The following is a 17,144-nucleotide window of genomic DNA, read 5'->3' on the forward strand; positions in this document are numbered from 1 at the left end:
TAGCCAACAGCTGCCAGCCATGGCCAGCTGGGATCCCTCTGAGGGTGTGGGTTTGGAAAAGAGATAAGGGGCAGTCACAGGTGTTTGGGTTAGTGACGTGCTGGGTTGTAGCTATACCACCAAAGTGCTCTCCCATCACAGAGGGGCAGAGAAGCCAGTGTTTTCCTTTCCATCCTTGGTAACTTCTAGTCTGCTCCCAGCCATCCAATAGACTCCTCCCACCTAGCTATGGAGTGTAGAGCCTACAGGTTAACTCCTCCTGGGGAAGTCTCCTAGGTATGCTGGTGGCTTGGGATTCAGGACAACTCTCTGGCATGGAACTGCTTCCTCGACCTACAGGTGAATAACCAGGTCCAGACAGCAAGGTGTCCTGGTCCTTGGGTCCCAGACTGGCTTTGGCTTTGTGCTCACTGCCCAGCCAATTCTTGCCAGTGCCTTTAGCCAGTGGGGCAGTAGGCTGGCCATGCCTCATGCCTCACAACTTGAGAACACAGTGTTCTCGAGGTGAGGATGGCTGTACCTCATAAAGACAGCTTGTCATCTCCTTCCTTTGCCATCCTGTCCCATCTTCCCGCCTTCTCATCTCCTCTCTGTTATTTTTCTTGGTCTTGTACAGCCGCCAGTTCATTCAGCCTCTTTGGACCTAGGGGATTTTCTGTAGAGGAGACGTAGCGAGGGGGAGCGAGGCTGTACCCTAAGGGTGTCCCACCACCCCAGAAAACCTCTCACCCCCAGACCATTCCAGAAACACAATCCTCACTGCCATTTCCCCACCTCAAACATCAAAACCACAGGCGGCTTCACAGAGTGTTCTTGTTATTTTCTCTTAAAAGCTGGAAAAACGCCAGGCAACCTACCCATCCTGGCCCGGGCTGGGACCGGCGCAGCCCCTTCTTCCTCTGCGCCCCTTCCCCCCAGAAATTCATCATGGAGAGCAAGGATGAGGTCAGCGACACGGACAGTGGCATCATCCTGCAGTCTGGTGAGTGATGTAGGAAATTCCCCTGCCCTGGTCGCTGCTGACTCCAGACTGACTCCCTAGGCCTTGGGCTAGTTAAGCTAAAACTCCCAAAGGGCTAGAGAAGGAGAGGTGGCGAGGGAAGTGGGGGGACTGGATGGTCTGGCACCTCCAGGAACTGTAGTTTTCCTTGCTGGAAGACACTAGCCAGGAGTTTCTGTCCTGTCTGGAGCAGGGATCTGTTATATCTAACTTTAGCTGCAGCGATGAACTAAGAAGCCGAAAACTCTTATCTAACAACTGTTAATGTCCTGTCTCTCTACTAAGTCTGGGCCTGTGGGTCTAGACTGCCCTGGCTTCGAGAGAGGACAGGAGACGAGGGGGAAGACACAGTTCTGCCCATGGTCCCTTCTCCCCACAGGTCACCTGGTGGGACAGCTCTTCCTTTGCACTATAATGGTACCAACCTTTGGGCAGCCAGGAGATAGGATGCTTTGTGGTTGTGACACAGACCTTAGCAGCTAGCTTGTAATTTGTGGGCAATGATGAGACTGTAGGGGTGTGTAGGGGTGGTCAACGGTATCCTAGGGATGCCTTGCTTCCGCAGTCCTGAGCAGGTGTCCCTTGTCTTCCTGCAGGCCCAGACAGCCCTGTTTCACCAATGAAGGAGCTGACCAATGCCGTGCGCAAGCAGCAGAGGGCCCTGGAAGCGAGGCTGGAGGCCTGCTTGGAGGAACTCCGTAGGCTCTGCCTGAGGGAGGCGGTGAGGAGGCCCCTGGAGCCCCTGCCCCTTCAAGCTTAGGGTTCATCTCAGGAGCCCTGGAGCAATGCTTTGGGATATTGGGGCCGAAGGGAAAGTCACATTGTTGAAGGGATTGGAAATCAGACTGAGGTCTGGGCCTAGAGTCTCCCTCATGTGGGTTTGACCTGAACACTGGGTAGAGGGGAAATAGACCTGGCAGATGTCCAGGTACTGGAGAGGAACAGATGAGGGGCTGCAGAGAGGTCAGAGAGATGACCGCACATTTGATAAATGTACCTTGGGTCAGGGTAGCCTTTGGGAGGAAGTGATCAGATGGGCTGAGAAGGCGAAAGGGGAGAGAGCGGGGTGCTCGAGAATGGGGGTCAGAAGACAACTGTGGCATGCTGGGAAGAGCTGGGCAAGAGCACAAGTTGCTCTTGATTTCTAGAATTCTTGATTTCTAAGGTTTCTGGGACGTCAGGCCCATGCAGCGTGGGACTAGACAGCAAGTTTAAATGGTTGAGTGAGGGCGGAGCAGGTGGTGAGGGCCTGACTTGACTCTGCCCCCTCCAACCCCAGGAGCTGACTGGAACTTTGCCAGCAGAATATCCCCTTAAGCCGGGAGAGAAGGCCCCCAAGGTCCGGCGCAGGATCGGAGCAGCGTACAAGCTGGATGAGTGGGCTCTGCACAGAGAGGTGAGGAGCGTCCGAGGGAATGGTCTCTGTGCCCCATCCCCGGAGGCTGACGACCGAAGCGGTCCAGTGCTCTGGCAATGTCTGCCATCCAGTCTGGGTGCTGGCGGTGTTAACCCAGGGCTTCTCCTCCTGAGTAGCCCAGATGGCTCTGAGTAAGCATGCCACCTCAGCAGCTGGGGAGCTGAGCTCTAGGGAAGATACTGGGCTTGGCCCTAGTGGGCAGAGGATTGAGAATACCAATAACCACCACGAAGAAGCAGTTGCCAAGGAGGTTGGTGTAGCATGAGGCCTGACCTTTCTCAGCCTAGGTAGAAGGAGGTGGGGTGGCTCTGGCCTTAGGTGACCTTCCCCATGAGTTGGCATGCTTGGTTCTTTGGGGTCAGGAAGGAAAGTGCCCCACTTAAGTCCTCTCCCAGTCCTGCACAGCAGGTAGCTGGGGTGGGACTCTCATAATTGACAAGTTGACTTTGAGCTCCTCCCACCGCTCCACCCTTTGCTCTGTATCCCTGGACACTGTTGCCTGCTCACCACCGGGTCAGAGCCGCCTGGAGTCTTCTGTTCCCCCTAGCGCCAAGGACTCTTCTTGGCCCTCACTCCCAGTTCCCCCCTGTACCCCCAGGACCCCCTAAGCAGCCTGGAGCGCCAGTTGGCTCTGCAGCTTCAGATCACCGAGGCAGCTCGAAGGTTGTGTGCGGAGGAGAACCTCAGCAGACAGGCTCGCAGGCAGCGGAAGCATGCGGCTCTGCAAGAGGAGAAGAAACTGAGGGAGCTCGAGCGCCGCCTGGGTGATCGGCGGCGGAACAGCGAGCCCCCTCCCACCACTGTGCCCTCCCTGGGCAGAGGTGAGCCCGCTCTCCTGAGCTGCGCAGGCCTCTCACAACGCAGCCCTGTACTCCATTTTGCATTATGCGTTTGGCTACTGCCTGTGTTAATGTTTCTAGCGCACCATCAGGGTACTCCTTCCTGGGTCCACAGAGACTCGGTCCTTACCTATGTACCCCACCAAGGCATCTCCACCCTGAGAGACCTTCTCCATCCATTTCCTCTTTCTGATCTCCCTCACAGTACCCCACTTTTACAAAACTTTATAGACAGAAGGCATTTCTCTGCCTGATCATAATCCAAGGATTTATTCAATCTGGACTATTACCTTCAGGGCAAAGTGCAGTAAACCGAAGGTTCTACAGTGATGCGCTTTCCTCTAGGCCGAATTAGGAATTTACTGTGGCTGTGGGTAGCCGATTGCTGATGGGGTCAGTGCCTCCTACTTGGGTGTTTAGGCTGAAGTCCAGTTGTATCCTCAAAGTCCTTTCAGTGTCTACAACTGCCGTGGTCAGGAGTCCTGGTTTTCACGTCTCTGCTGAACCATTCTTGTAGCTTAGTGCCTGAGCTCCGATCCAGAGATGAGGCTGCAGGGTACCTCAGAACCAGAGCCAGCCAAAAATGACTTCAGTATGTCCAGTCCGGTGAGCTTTTGAGCCCTCAGGTGGGACTGTTTTCCTTTGCCCTGACCCAAATCCGGCTTGTCAGGTCCGGACTTGTAACCTCCATTTCACTCCTGGTTCAGCCCTGCTCCCAGAAATCTCTTGGCCTGGCCCCGGCCGCATCTGAAGGAGGCAGTGTTAGGGACAAGCTGCTGGCCTGTTCACTGTAGCCTTGGATCAGAGCCTCAAGCTCAGCCTGTGGAGCAATAGCCTCCCACGCACCCCTGTGTCCGTCGCCACACAGCTGGGTTCTTGCCCAGCTGTTCTCTTCCCTGACTGGACACACGTTAGAAGCCTGCAGGTCCTTCCTGTTCCCCATGCTCCATGCCTCAAGTAGGCCTTGCTTTCGGCAGCTGCGACTAGTTCAGAAGTGTGTGAATAGACACCAGCCAGGTCACCCTTGGAAACCTGGAGTAGATGGCAAAGAACAATGTTCTGCTATGTCATGGCTGACCGAGAAACCCAGAAGTGCATTAGACTGAGTCAGGGCCTAGTGGCCAGACTCTTCTGCTTCCAGTGGGTCTGGTCCCAGTACAGGACGTCACTCTCACTTCCCAAGGCTCCAAGAAAAAGGCCACTTTCTGTTTAGTCTCCATTTCCCACAGGCCCTGGGTATGGAAAGGATAGCAAGTGACCGAAGCGTAATGATCCCCAAGGGCCACCTCTGTACTCGGAGGAGCCATTAATGATGAGATGCGTCCTCTCCCGGTGGGTCTCAGCCCCTCTGGTCCCTCTCCTGCATGTACTGTTTGGGAGCTCCTTTGCCCATAGGTGCTGACATGGCTAGGCGTTTGTGTTCAGAGAGGGACTTTGCTGGGGGGAGGGGGAGGATGGTGTCACTACCGCTGCCATTGAGACTGATGACACTCCTTGTCGGAAGTGGGGAAGCAGGCCAGGACGTGCCTAGGGCTTTGGCTTAACCCTGTGTAGGAGGCGAGCGGCTGAGGTTCTCAGGGCCTTTAGCCCAGAGAAGATAGAGGTGTGCAGAGAAACACCTGGCACAGGCAGTGCCTCGTTTGCCTCCAGTGCAGACCCTGCCCTCCAGACAGGCCCGAGGTTCTGGGTTCTAGTGTCCTGACTTGGGAGCTCAGAAGGAAGTCGTTCTGGACTAGCCATTCCTGTTTCGTGGCTCCTCCGTCCCTTGTACTCACCTGGAAAGGAGGAAGTCGAGAGAGAGAGATTAATAATTAGTTTGAGGCTAGAGGGTGTTTTCAATTCAGAAGGAAAAATAAGCAAACAGACCAAAAAAAAAAAATCAAAACGAAACCCCACCCACCACCCCCTTTGCACACAAGGGTTATTCAGTTTGAGAAAGTAATTAGCCAGGTGAGGGTAATTAGTTCTCTGCAGGTGGCAAAGAGCGGCCAGGTGTTGAGATGATTTTTACCATGAGCAAGCCGAGAACCACCCCCTGGACTCCTCATGCAATGGGTGCTCAGTATGTGCTTGTTGATTGGCAGTGTCAATCAACACCATCTAATAGGGACTCAGTGATGGAAACACTGTTGCGGTGACTGCCTGCTGAATACGCTGTGTGCATGGTGACTGCCTGCTGAATACGCTGTGTGCATGGTGACTGCCTGCTGAATACGCTGTGTGCATGGTGACTGCCTGCTGAATACGCTGTGTGCATGGTGACTGCCTGCTGAATACGCTGTGTGCATGGTGACTGCCTGCTGAATACGCTGTGTGCATGGTGACTGCCTGCTGAATACGCTGTGTGCATGGTGACTGCCTGCTGAATACGCTGTGTGCATGGTGACTGCCTGCTGAATACGCTGTGTGCATGGTGACTGACTGCCTGCTGCACGTAGCTCCTGGACGTTTGGACTGTGTCCTGTGTGACTGAGGAACTGAAATTTTAATTTGAGTTAGCGTAGTCTCGTATTGTCTGGTTTGATTTGTCGTGCAGTGTGGCTTAGTAAGTATGGTTTCATGGTTCTATCTCTGCCTGGGCTATTTTGTCATGGCTGCCAGGGGAGAGTCGTGGTAGGTAAGAGAGCAGGACAGGGGTGAACCAGAACCAAACTGGGACAGGGTGGAGACAGTGGGCATCTCAGGAGCCACTGTGTTTGGCAGCTTGTCCTCCCAGCTTCCACCCTGCAAAGCCACGTGTCTCCAGAACTTTCCTCACAGCCTTGTATCCTTTGACCTACAAAACCGACAGTCCTGTTCATACGAGGATTGGAGGTGACAGGGAATGATGTCTTCACAGACCTTTCCGCCCTGACCAACACCTATGATTTGAACCCACATTGCACTAGTGGGCCGTGAGAATAACACTTGGATAATTTCTTCAACTTGACATTTGCAAAAAAATAAAATTTCTCTTAAAGTTTTTTTGTAAAAGACACCAAACGGAGAACCAGAATTCAACCAGAGGACTTCTCGTCATTGCACCCCAAGGCAAAGGTTATATGCAAAACTTTGGCTAGCTACTCGGCAGCCTAGCCACAAGGCCATAGACGATAAGAATTGCTATAGGTATAGTTTATCTTTGGCTTTAGTTACAGATCAGAAATTGGCAGTTTTCTCCATAAAGACCTGGAGAACAAATATTTTAGACTTTGTGGGCTATACAATCCCTTATCACAACTAACTCTGCCTTGGTGCTGAGGCAGCCAGACACCACAACTCTAGAGCTGTGTCTCAATGCGACCTCACCGGTGCAGCCCTGCCTACAAACTGGATTTGGTCTGTGGGCTGAAGCATACCAGCCTTTTTAACAAACGATTTTAAGATGGTTGAGACTGTTTCTTCCACTTAGAACTTTCTGGTAACAACCTATACTTGCTGACAGGAGAGCCAATCAAGGGGTGTGGCTTACTTGGATCACAGCCTCTAGCTAGACAGGTCCGGTGTGAATTCTTCCTCAGCAGCCTTTTTGGTGGATTGACCCAAATCTCCTTGCCTGGGCTAAGACTCAGTTTCCCCAGTTACCTGGAGATGACAGTATCTACCTCAGTTATTATGGGTTTTACATGAATTAATGTAGGTGACGTATTTAGGAAAGGATTGGCACAGTAGAAATATTAGCTATTATTAATATTTTCTCATCTCCGTTCTCAAACAGCTGAAAATGTTTTCTGGGTTCTGTCTGGGTCACTCCGAGTTAGCCTCAAACTCCAGAGCATCACATCTGTTCAGGGGCAAAAGAAAAATAGGGCTCCCCCTCCCCCACCCCGTGTCCTGAGTGACAGCTGTATTTCACACGGCGCTGCTGGGCTCCAGTTCCCTCAGGCGACTGGCAGGGCACTAGCAGGCCACTCTGCTTAGGGCCCCATAGTCCCCGCAGCCCAGACTCCCACCCCCACTGCTCTTGTTCCTACTGCAGGAATCCTTATGTTTGAGACCCTGGAGATGAGTTGCATTTGGGATATTTGAAGATTGTAGACACCCTAACAAAATACTCTGCATCCTAAGAGCATTCTAAAGTGGCTCTCGGTCTTTCCCCTTATTACCAGAAAGTCCTTGTTGGCTGATGGGAAGTCTGTAGTCCAGAGCCTTGAAATGACTTATTCAAGGTTGTGTGGTTCAGCATAGAGGAAGATTAAAATCACCTTTTCTGTCTCCCAGTCCTTAATTTGTGAACCCCTTTTTACCTCTAGGTAATAAGTTCTGAGTACATGATTTAGCACGTAGTGGGTATTTCCTGGGGGGAATTCAGCCGCTGTCCTGGCAGAGGAATTGGGCGGCTTAACTCTGGGCTCATTGTCTCTCTTCTCTGTCCTCCCCTTTGATTGCTGCAGAGCTCAGTGCCTCGGATGACAGCTCCCTGTCTGATGGGCTACTCCTGGAGGAAGGTGAGATGCCAAGGCTGTGGGGGTTTGCAGAGTGTGCTACTGAGGTCTCTCAGGGGGACTGGAAAGTTGAGGTTGCTGCTGAAGGCAGGGGCGCCAGCCAAGGGTCTGCTTGGATCTGATGTCAGTTGCTGTGTGTCCAGGCTCATGCCCGGTTGAGGGTGGGGGATGTGCTGAGCTCCTCTTTCAATGGGTCCTTTTGATGAGGAAGGGACCCATGAGCTCTATCCTGTCCCATTAACCCTGGTGTCTCTGCTTCGCTCAGAGGCTATGTTTCAGAGCCAGTGAATGGGCTACTCAAAAATCATTGCTGTGGTTGAAAGGAAGGTAACGCTGGAGAGGATGCACAAGACTGTGGATTAACGATCTTGTTTAAAAAGAATGAGAGCATTGAGGGTCAAAGTGGACTAAGAAGGCGATGCAGGCGTGCCTAGGGTGTGCCCAGGCCAATAAGGAAACAGGGCACCTAGGTGAGGCAGGAACAAGAAAAGTAGGTAGCTGCAGACAGGCACCGTGGGCAAATGCTGGAAAGTGGGGTCGAGAGAATCAGCAAGGAAGCAGGTGTAAAATTAAAACAGGACGGGGGGGGGGGGGAAGGGAGGGTGTCCCAAAGGAGAAGAAAACAGCGTTTCTTATCTGGGATTGGGGCTGTGGCCTGGAGCAGTAGGTCAAGGCATGGGGAGGGAGAGCAAAGCCTGCGCTGAGGAGGTTCTTGCTGAGCCGGTTTTCCCCAGCCTCTGCCTTTTCTTCTACCCTTGCAGAAGATTCCAAAGCACCAAAACCTCCCCCAGAGTCCCCCGGCACCGGCTCCGGCACCAACTCCGACACCGGCACCGGCACCATCTTCGCGGCCTCTCCCACCCCAGAGCCTTGAGGGCCTGCAGCCAACAGGACCCGAGTCTGGCGGCCTAGAACGGGCCCCCATCCAAAACAGTCCGTGGAAGGAGACCAGCCTGGATCACCCCTATGAGAAGCCCAGGAAGTCTTCTGAGCTCAGTAGCGAGTCCAGGTCAGGCTGGGGAGGAAGGCAGGGGGCAGATAGGTGGAGAGTACTAGGGTGGTCCCGACTGGGGCTGTGGATGGGGAATGTGCAGGTGGTCACTAGGGTCGTCCCGACTGGGGCTGTGAGTGGGGAATGTGCAGGTGGTCGCTAGGGTGGTCCCGACTGGGGCTGTGGATGGGGAATGTGCAGGTGGTCACTCTTCTTCACTAGGTGATGCCACAGGTGTGAGAACTGGTAGCCTTTTTGGGTGCTGATCACTCTCATCGAGGCCCCAGCCTCATGAGCCTTCAAATTAGAGGTTCTCAACCTGTGGTTCCTGGCCCTGTGGGTGGGGAAAGACCCTTTCACAAGGGTTATCTAAGATCATTAGAAAACACAGATATTTACATTCTAATTCACAATAGTAGTGAAATTATAGTTATAAAATAGCAACAAAAATAATTTTATTTATGGGAGGGGTCACCACAACTTGCGGAACTGTGTTAAAGGGTCACAGCATTAGGAAGGTGGAGGACCACTGCTCTAAGTAAAGCACTGTGGTCACTGACATCCCCCATTGCTTTGCAGCAGCCCAGCCCCCACTCCTCAGGAGCAGCCCAGCGCCTCCAGCCTGTGGCTGCTAGATCCTGCCTCCTACCACATGGTCCCCATCCGAAATGTTCCTGGCCAGCGGCAGGGCCGCACCAGTGCCCCAGCTACCCCTGAGATGCAGGGCAGGAGGGGCCAGTCACAATCTCTGAGGTAAGAAGGCTACCTTAGGGGTGCAGGGGACCGCCCATTCCCATCCCCAGCTCTGCAGATATGGCTGAGACACCCTGGGCGACACATGGCTAGCACCTTGGGTGCTCCTTTGCGTCCCTCTGGGGTGGCTCTCTGAGGAGGTAGAGGCTGCTCTTCAGCAGAGTGCAAAGCATTTCGTCCACGAAGGAGGATTCCTTGACTCGAGGTTCCCAGCCTCGCCCAAGTTTCACACACTGGCGAATATTGGTTTACTGTTGGTCGCCGACAAAGCATACTTTTCCAGTCGATGCACAGTTGTTTCTCGTTATTCACGGTGGTCGTGGTCTACAGCATGGCTGTAAACACATAATAGCAAAGGTTCTCAACCTGTGGGTCGCAACCCCTTTGGGGGCGGAGCCCCCCTTTCTCGGGTGTCATCTAAGACCATCTGAAAACACAGATATTTACATTACGTTTCATAACAGTATCAAAATTACAGTTACGAAGTAGCAACGAAAGTAATTTTGTTGGAGGTCACCACAACATGTATTAAAGAGTTGCAGTATTAGGAAGCTTGAGAACCTCTGTCCTAAGGAAATACAGATTTTGGTGACAGTGTCGCTCATTAACTGAGTAGTGCACATATCCTTGTGGAACATGAGTTTCTCTTTAAGGACAGTTTCTGTTTAAGGACACTTAATATATCTGTGGCTTTATTAACACTGGACTCTTGCCAAATGACACTGTAAGTTAGTCTGAATGAAGTTGATCTAGCAGTCTTATTTTCTCTACAGGACGGTTCACAGTGTTCTTGTGCTTCGAAACTTCAGGGAGCAGTTCAGCATCACTTGTGGGGCCATTTTAAATATAAAGTAGCCAGGTGTGGTGCCTCCCATCACTTGAGAGGCAGAGACAGGTGGGTTCCAGGCCAGCCTGGTCTACAGAACAAGGTTCAGGACAGCCACGACTACACTGAGAGACCCTTTCTCGAAACAAGCAAGCAAGCTGGGCAGTGGTGGCGCATGTCTTTTATCCAAGCACTTGGGAGGCAGAGAGAGGAGGATCTCTGTGAGCTCCAGGCCAGTCTGGTCTACAGAGCGAGTTCCAGGACAGGTTCCAAAGTTACACAGAAAAACCCTGTCTCAATAAACCAAACAAAGCAAAAAAGCAAGCAAGCAAACAAAAAATAATAAAGTCACCTTCCCTCCCCATACAGTAAGTAATACCACAGGAAGTCTGAAGGATGTCGTATGGTGGCCGCACATGAACTTCTCTTTAGTTCTGTTTCAGTGTGGGCAGAGCTGGAGAAGGAACCAGGCCTCGTGAGAGAAGCTTTCTGTGTGCCCCCACCTGTGTTTTGTTATTGTTGTTGTTTGCTGGTAGATAAGATTTCCCTGTGTAGTCTAGCCTGGCCTGGCATCCACCATCCTCCTGCCTCAGCCTCCTTGGTGCGGTACTTCTGTACTACCCACACCAAACTCAGCACCTGACCCTTGGTCAACTTCTGCTGGAGATGTGTTCTTAAGGCAGTCTGAATCCTTTGCTGCATCAAGCGACCATGACTATGTGTTAGTTACTTTTCTCCTTCGATGCTGGGATAAAAATACCAGACAAAGCAACTCGAGGAAGGAGGTTTTGCTTTGGATCACAGTTGGAGGTGCTGTCCACCGTGTAGGGAAGGCATGGAGGCAGGAGGATGAGGTAACTCAGTGGATCTGCGGCCAGGGAGCAGAGAGATGAATGTTGCTTCCCAGCTCATTCTCAGTTCCTTTGTTTTGTTTTGTTTTTGTTTTTCAAGAAGAGCTTCTCTGTGTAGTCATGGCTGTCCTGGAACTCTGTAGACCTGGATAGTCTTGAATTCGGAGATCTGCCTGCCTCTGCCTCCTGAGTGCTGGGATCAAAGGTGTGCGCCACCAGGCTCAGCAACTCTCAGTCCTTTTAATTCCTCCCAGGACCCTAGCCCGTGGAAAGGTACCATCCATATTTAGGGTGGTCTTCTCACTTCAACTAACCCAGTATAGAAACCCCTCACAGATGTATCCAGAGGTTTGTCTTGTACGTGATTCTAGATCCTGTCAAGCTGACAAGATTAGCCATTGCAAAACGCAATGCATATTGACTTTGGAATCAATTTTAGCAAATAGGTGAATTGGCAAATACTAATCCTATGAGTAATGAAAATCAACTGTATGTTTCTTTCCAAGCCCCTACTACCTGATAGTAGTTTCAGTCAACGAGATAGGAAAAGTGGTGCTAGCCATGCCTACCTGGTACCACCAAAGCCTCTTCAGGTTGCTCATCAGGTAGCCTTAGACAGGTGCAATGACTCTAAAGTAAAACTGATTTTATACTGTCACTACCCCAAGGTCATTTTATAAACAATGTCTTTGTACAGAAATTTCAAAGGGAATCCTGTCCCAGGCCCAGTATATAAGCAGACAGGGGCTAGATTGTAGCTCTCCATGATCCCACCCTGCACGCTCCTGCCCTTTGGAACACATGAAAGCTTTTCACATTGAAGTTAGATGCTTGACAGTGTCTAAGCAGACAGAGTCTGAACGAAATGTTACTGAACAGAGTGTACCCTAGTTGCCTGGGAAATGTGACATGGGTATCGCAGAATGTCCGCCTTCCTATCTGTGGTTTGAATCGACTGAGAAACCAGAATCCTTTTAAAAATCACATATGTGTTGGACAGGAACAAATTCCTTTTGCAGGGCTGGGCATTGGACCTAGGACTTCATGCATGCTAAGCAAATATGCTTATCTCTGAGCCACATTCCCTGTCCGTCAGATTCTCATCACTATTCCTAAATAGTACAGTACGTGAACTAGTTGCATGGCCTTTGCACCGTATTAGGAATTATAAGAACTCCAGAGATGGTTTAAAGTCCACAGGATGTATTGTATATAACGCTTACCTATTTTATGCAAGGGACTTGTGACCTGGATTTTGTGACTCATGCTAGCACCCATGGATTCAGTTTATCCCGATGTAGAAAGGGCTAGAAGGAATCACTTGGGCGTGAATGGAGCAGGAACAGATAGCAATAGAGCTTGCAGGGAGGAAATGTGTTGCCTTTGCATATAAGCACAAGACTGAGGAGGTCTGACCAGAGTAAGCCAAGCACACGCTCATTGCCTTGGCTTTGGGATAGAACACTGGCCTCTAAAGTCATAATTTATCAATTCCAATGTGGCTCCTCCGCAACTCAGAGCTTTCCTGCTTTCTTCCTCTTCAGGATGGACTCCTTCCGATCAGGTGCGGAGGGCCGAGGTCGCAGTGCCTTTCCCCGCCGCCGCCCCACTCATTACACGGTGACTGTGCCGGACTCCTGCTTCACGCCCAGCAAACCCCCGCTGCCACACCCTGCCTGCCACTCTTGCTCTGAAGACAGCGGCTCTGACGTCTCCAGCATCTCCCACCCCACCTCACCGGGCAGCAGCAGCCCAGATATTTCCTTTCTGCGGCCCCTCGGTCCCCCTGAGCCACCTCGCCATCATGGGGCCTGGGGCCCAGCCTATGGCAGAGAGCTGGCCCCTCACTACTCTAAACTTCTGCTGCCCGCTGGATATTTCCCAACGGGGCGCTATGTGATGGTGGCCGAGGGCCACCTGCCACCGGCCGAGTGGGAGCTGTATCGTGCAGCCCTAAGCGCTGCCTACGATGAAGAGGGCGCTCCCCTGCGCTACCAGCGGCTGGTGCCCTCCCACAGCCGCATCGTGCGCACACCCTCATTGAAGGACAGTCCTGCAAGCAGGGGACTCAGCAAGGCAGCCGTCTCCGAGGAGCTCAAGTGGTGGCATGAGCGGGCACGTCTCCGGAGCAGCCGCCCCCACTCACTCGACCGCCAAGGGGCTTTCCGCGTTAGGAGCCTGCCGCCCGGGAGGGAGAGCTTCGGGCGGGCCTCAGGACCCCGGACTCAGGTCGAGCATCCCCTGGGGGAAGACATTAGATCAGCAGACTGCTGGCCAAGTAATCCCTAATTAGGAAAATTAGGCAAAAAAGAGAAAAGTATTCTTTTGGCTTTAAAAGGCACTTATGACCTCCCTAGGGGTGTCTCTTCCTTGTGCCTGCTGTGTCTAGTGTCTCCTGCAAGAGCACATACCAGTGTGGCCCTGTAAAGATCGTCCACACAGATAGCTGTGGAGATTTCCCCCTAATGACTTCACAGACGATCCACACCACAGATAAACTTCCTTGTAACCAAATGTGCAACCCAAATTAACCCCTGGAATTTCCTGACTCCAGGGCCCAGGACAAAAGGAGAATCTGAAAAACGGGTTTGCAGAAAGCAACTCAGGGCAGCCAAGCTGAAATGGTTTTTTGGTTAACAGCTAGAGTACCGGGTTCTAATCCTAGCCCCACTTGTTACAAGTTATATGCTCCTGTGCGCAGGCTTCTATTTCCTCCCCTCTAAAAGACAGGCATTGTGAGTGACTCCTCTCATAGGGCGATTAAGCATCTAAAATGGCTAGATCAATGCACAAGAGCTCTGGAGTAAGAGGTAACGTCACTCAGGCTCCCAGAGGCCCGGGGTAAGCTGCGGTGGTCGTGTTTAGGCTTAAGAACACTGACTTTGGGTAGGGATGCAACCTTGGTTTCTGTGAGACCCATTTCTTCATTCTTAGAGCAAGGATAGCAGGCATGAATCCTTTCTTTCTTTCCCTTCCTGATTCAGAAGGCTATGCAGGGGACACGCTCTAGAAGTTACCAACAAGCTGCTTCTTTGAGACCCCAGATTCCCAGCAGCCCAGCTGCATCATCTGTCCCCCCCCCCCCCCGGTTCTTTGGGCTGTTGCAGCTGCCATCCCTGGCTGGGCAGCACCCTGGCCCAGTCCCAGGCTGAACACCCTTCCAGCTGACATGCTCTTCTCTTCCTGCGAGCTCGGACCTGTCTTTGGTCTAGGCTTGGCCCATCCCAACCTGTCAGACAGGGACGGTGATGAAACATGAGTCCAGGAAAGGTGGGGAAGAAGGTCAGGGTGCCCGTCACACCCCAAAGAACCTGGAGTGGTAAACAGATACGGGGGGGTGGGGGTGGTACCTGGGAGCATCATTCTTGGGGAGGGCGGGAGCAGACCACAGGGTCTCGGTCTGTGATGGTCTGTGCTTTAAAGCAAAAAGGAAGGTGTGAGTGTGTTCTCAGTGCTGACATGTCTGCCTGGTTTGCTCATCCGCCTCTCCTTTCTCCCTGTGACAGGTGCCCCCAGTGTGTGTACTCCGGAGGTCACCAGATGGGGCTCCGGTGCAAGTCTTTGTGCCTGAGAACGGCGAGATCATCAGCCAGGTGTAACTACGTTGAAAGCCTTGGCCGCAGCTGTAAAAGACTTTCATATTGGAGCTGGGGTTGACACCCCTCACCCCTAAGTGCTTCTTTTGGCTCTCCTACCCTCATCGCCGGCCGATGACTCAGAGCTGAAGCCTTTGTTTTTTACATGAGCGTTTTCCAGAAGCCCTGACCTGAGGATTTTTATCTGTGATTTGTCTTCATGGTTCCTATAATATGATTATACTTTATCCCCCGGAGTCTGGCCTTTTGGACTTAAGGACTTGCTGGGCTGATTGCCGCATTTATCTTATGCAGTCCAAGTGGCCTAGAGGCCCCTTGGGATTCCCCCGATGCTCTGTGCCTTCTTCCTGAGGTAGCTGCTGGTTCCGACCACGGGAGGCGGGATGTGGTACACACCCGACAAGGACTCTTCCCTTGTTCCCAGATCTCTGGGTACCGTACGCTGGGCAGGATTCTCCTCTCCCTTTTATGTGCTCTGTGATGCACACTCCATGGCCGGAGAGGTCATTATGTCCTGGAGCCTTGTCTTTCTGCTGTTCTCCCAACCTTACAGGTCTCTGCTAGCAGCCTTCACCTCTGTTCTGTCTCCATACGTTTGAGCTCTCAGCCCACTGAACCTGGAGTTTGAGGCTACACTAGACTGTCTAATCAGGGGGCTGGTTGGTGGGGACCACCTCGCCCTTCATAGCCACTGCTGGCCGTTGTGAGGCTAGGCTGGTTAGCAAGTATGCCCTCTGAGATCTTCATAGTCCTAGAAGCCAGCACCTTAGAAAAATGTATACATATGTATGTATGTATTATATATAAAATGTATACATTTTTTGAGTGCCACTTTTGTGGCATGTTTGAGGAGGCAGTTACTGCCCCCTTCCATTTTCTGCTCAGCCAGCTTCTGCTCTGAGAAAAATCCTTGCTTGTTCAGACCTGGAGAAGTTCATTAATGACTCCCGATGGGGTGCTGGACAACATGAGTGAGTTGTCCCAGCTCCTAAGACCAGGCAAGCCAGGAAGCTGCCTACGCTTAGACCACTGGTACAGTTAAGTTCCTTTGCTGCCGGGTCAGATAACCAGGTCAGCATCTTGCTTAGAAGCAACTAGGAAGGTAGCGGTTGTGATTCTGTGTGGCCTCTACTTCAGCACGGCCTCTTCTTCGGTTCCTCTCCGGACTGGACGAACGCCAATGTCTGACTCTCCTGCTGGAGAGAAAACAGTGGGACCCATTGCACTGGGGCTGGGGGAGGGGCGGTGCTAGGAATTTGGGGGGGCTAAGGGAAGCTCTAGGAGATGCACAAGGCATTTCTGTCCTGTGTTCTCACCTCATCCTACACCGTCCCAACTCCACTCTCCACACTGGCTGCCCTGCTTTGGTTTGTCTGGCTTCTGAGCCCCTTCCCTAGTGTATAGATGCTCCTTCCCAGCATGTTCTCTGGATCCCTAAGTGCCTTAGATCCTAAGTCACAAAGCTGGAAGACATCTGAGTGCTGGGCCCTCCCGACGCCTGAGCACCCTCCACGTTAACTTATTGGTCTTACCTAACAGCTATTTCGTGTGTTTGCACAGTGGCGGTGCCCGCAACTGCAGGGCTGAGACTGTGCAACATTGTGCCAAATACTCCAATAAAGTCTGATTGGCCCAGCCGAGGAGGAAGGATTTTGTGTGTGTGTATGTGCAGAGTTTTCTGACAAAGGCTGTGCCCAGCTCCCTGAGTGTCTGGCTCACCTTTCCAATGATCTGGCCATGTCTCTAGGGAGCAGGTGGGGTGGCAGAGGGAGACCCAAGCTGCTTCTTTGACCAAAGGGAATCCTTTGCAGCTCCTTGATGTCTCCAGGGACTGAGAGCTATGCTTTGGAAGTCATCTCCAGAGAGATCAGAGTTTGGGACAGTTGTCAAATGGCCCAAGCCAAGCAGTGGTTAGAGGCTTGTGAGAAACAATTCCTGTGGCTGGGAAAACAGGCTTTCCTTGGGTGGAAGAGGGGTTGTCCATAGCTTCTTCTGTGTTTCTGCGAAAAGCCCATAGCGTCTCCCTCTATGTGGGGGTGGGGGTGTAGGAGACTGCAGCTTTCACTGGGCCCTGTTGGGGTGCTCAAGAACTGGGAGCAGACTGCCCCCATGACTACAGTTTCTGGGGAAGCTTGTGGTCTGGGTCTGAGGTAGCATGTAAAAGGGTCTCTGTTTTGCCTGTCCCTGTCCACAGTCAAGAAAGAGGTAGGTCACAAAGGGGCAGGCAGGTGGTTATGTAGGTGTGACTGCAGCCCTGCCTGGGTGCCCAACCCTAGGGACTGTGGGCATCTGACCTTCAAGGGCCTGACTTCTTTAGGCCTGGGGTTACTTTATACTAGGGGTTAGGCGGGGAGGGAAGGTAGTTCCAGAGCCTCTGGAGAAAAGCTGTGGGCATCCTAATCTCAGATCTGAGTATCAATTTAACTTTTAGCTGTGGGCAGTAGGGG

At 52.2% G+C, this 17,144-nt stretch overlaps 1 protein-coding gene across 2 annotated transcripts; it reads left to right on the top strand.

The window, feature by feature from the left end:
* Positions 1–837: 837 nt before the first annotated feature.
* Positions 838–16,338, top strand: Inava (innate immunity activator). Of its 2 annotated transcripts, none has more exons than XM_087906470.1 (10): positions 838–982; positions 1,597–1,721; positions 2,280–2,396; positions 3,016–3,238; positions 7,630–7,683; positions 8,442–8,474; positions 8,512–8,689; positions 9,251–9,424; positions 12,646–13,330; positions 14,608–16,338. In XM_087906470.1, exons 1-10 carry the CDS (start codon positions 928–930, stop codon positions 14,698–14,700), a joined length of 1,737 nt encoding a protein of 578 aa, XP_087762596.1. In that variant the 5' UTR covers positions 838–927; the 3' UTR covers positions 14,701–16,338. The 2 variants fall into 2 exon arrangements, with proteins under 2 accessions (XP_087762596.1, XP_087762597.1); XM_087906471.1 differs by having other exon boundaries at positions 9,254–9,424.
* Positions 16,339–17,144: the final 806 nt, after the last annotated feature.

This window comes from Myodes glareolus, chromosome 5 (genome assembly GCF_982192425.1).
Source record: "Myodes glareolus chromosome 5, mMyoGla1.1, whole genome shotgun sequence".
Taxonomy (NCBI): Eukaryota; Metazoa; Chordata; class Mammalia; order Rodentia; family Cricetidae; genus Myodes; species Myodes glareolus.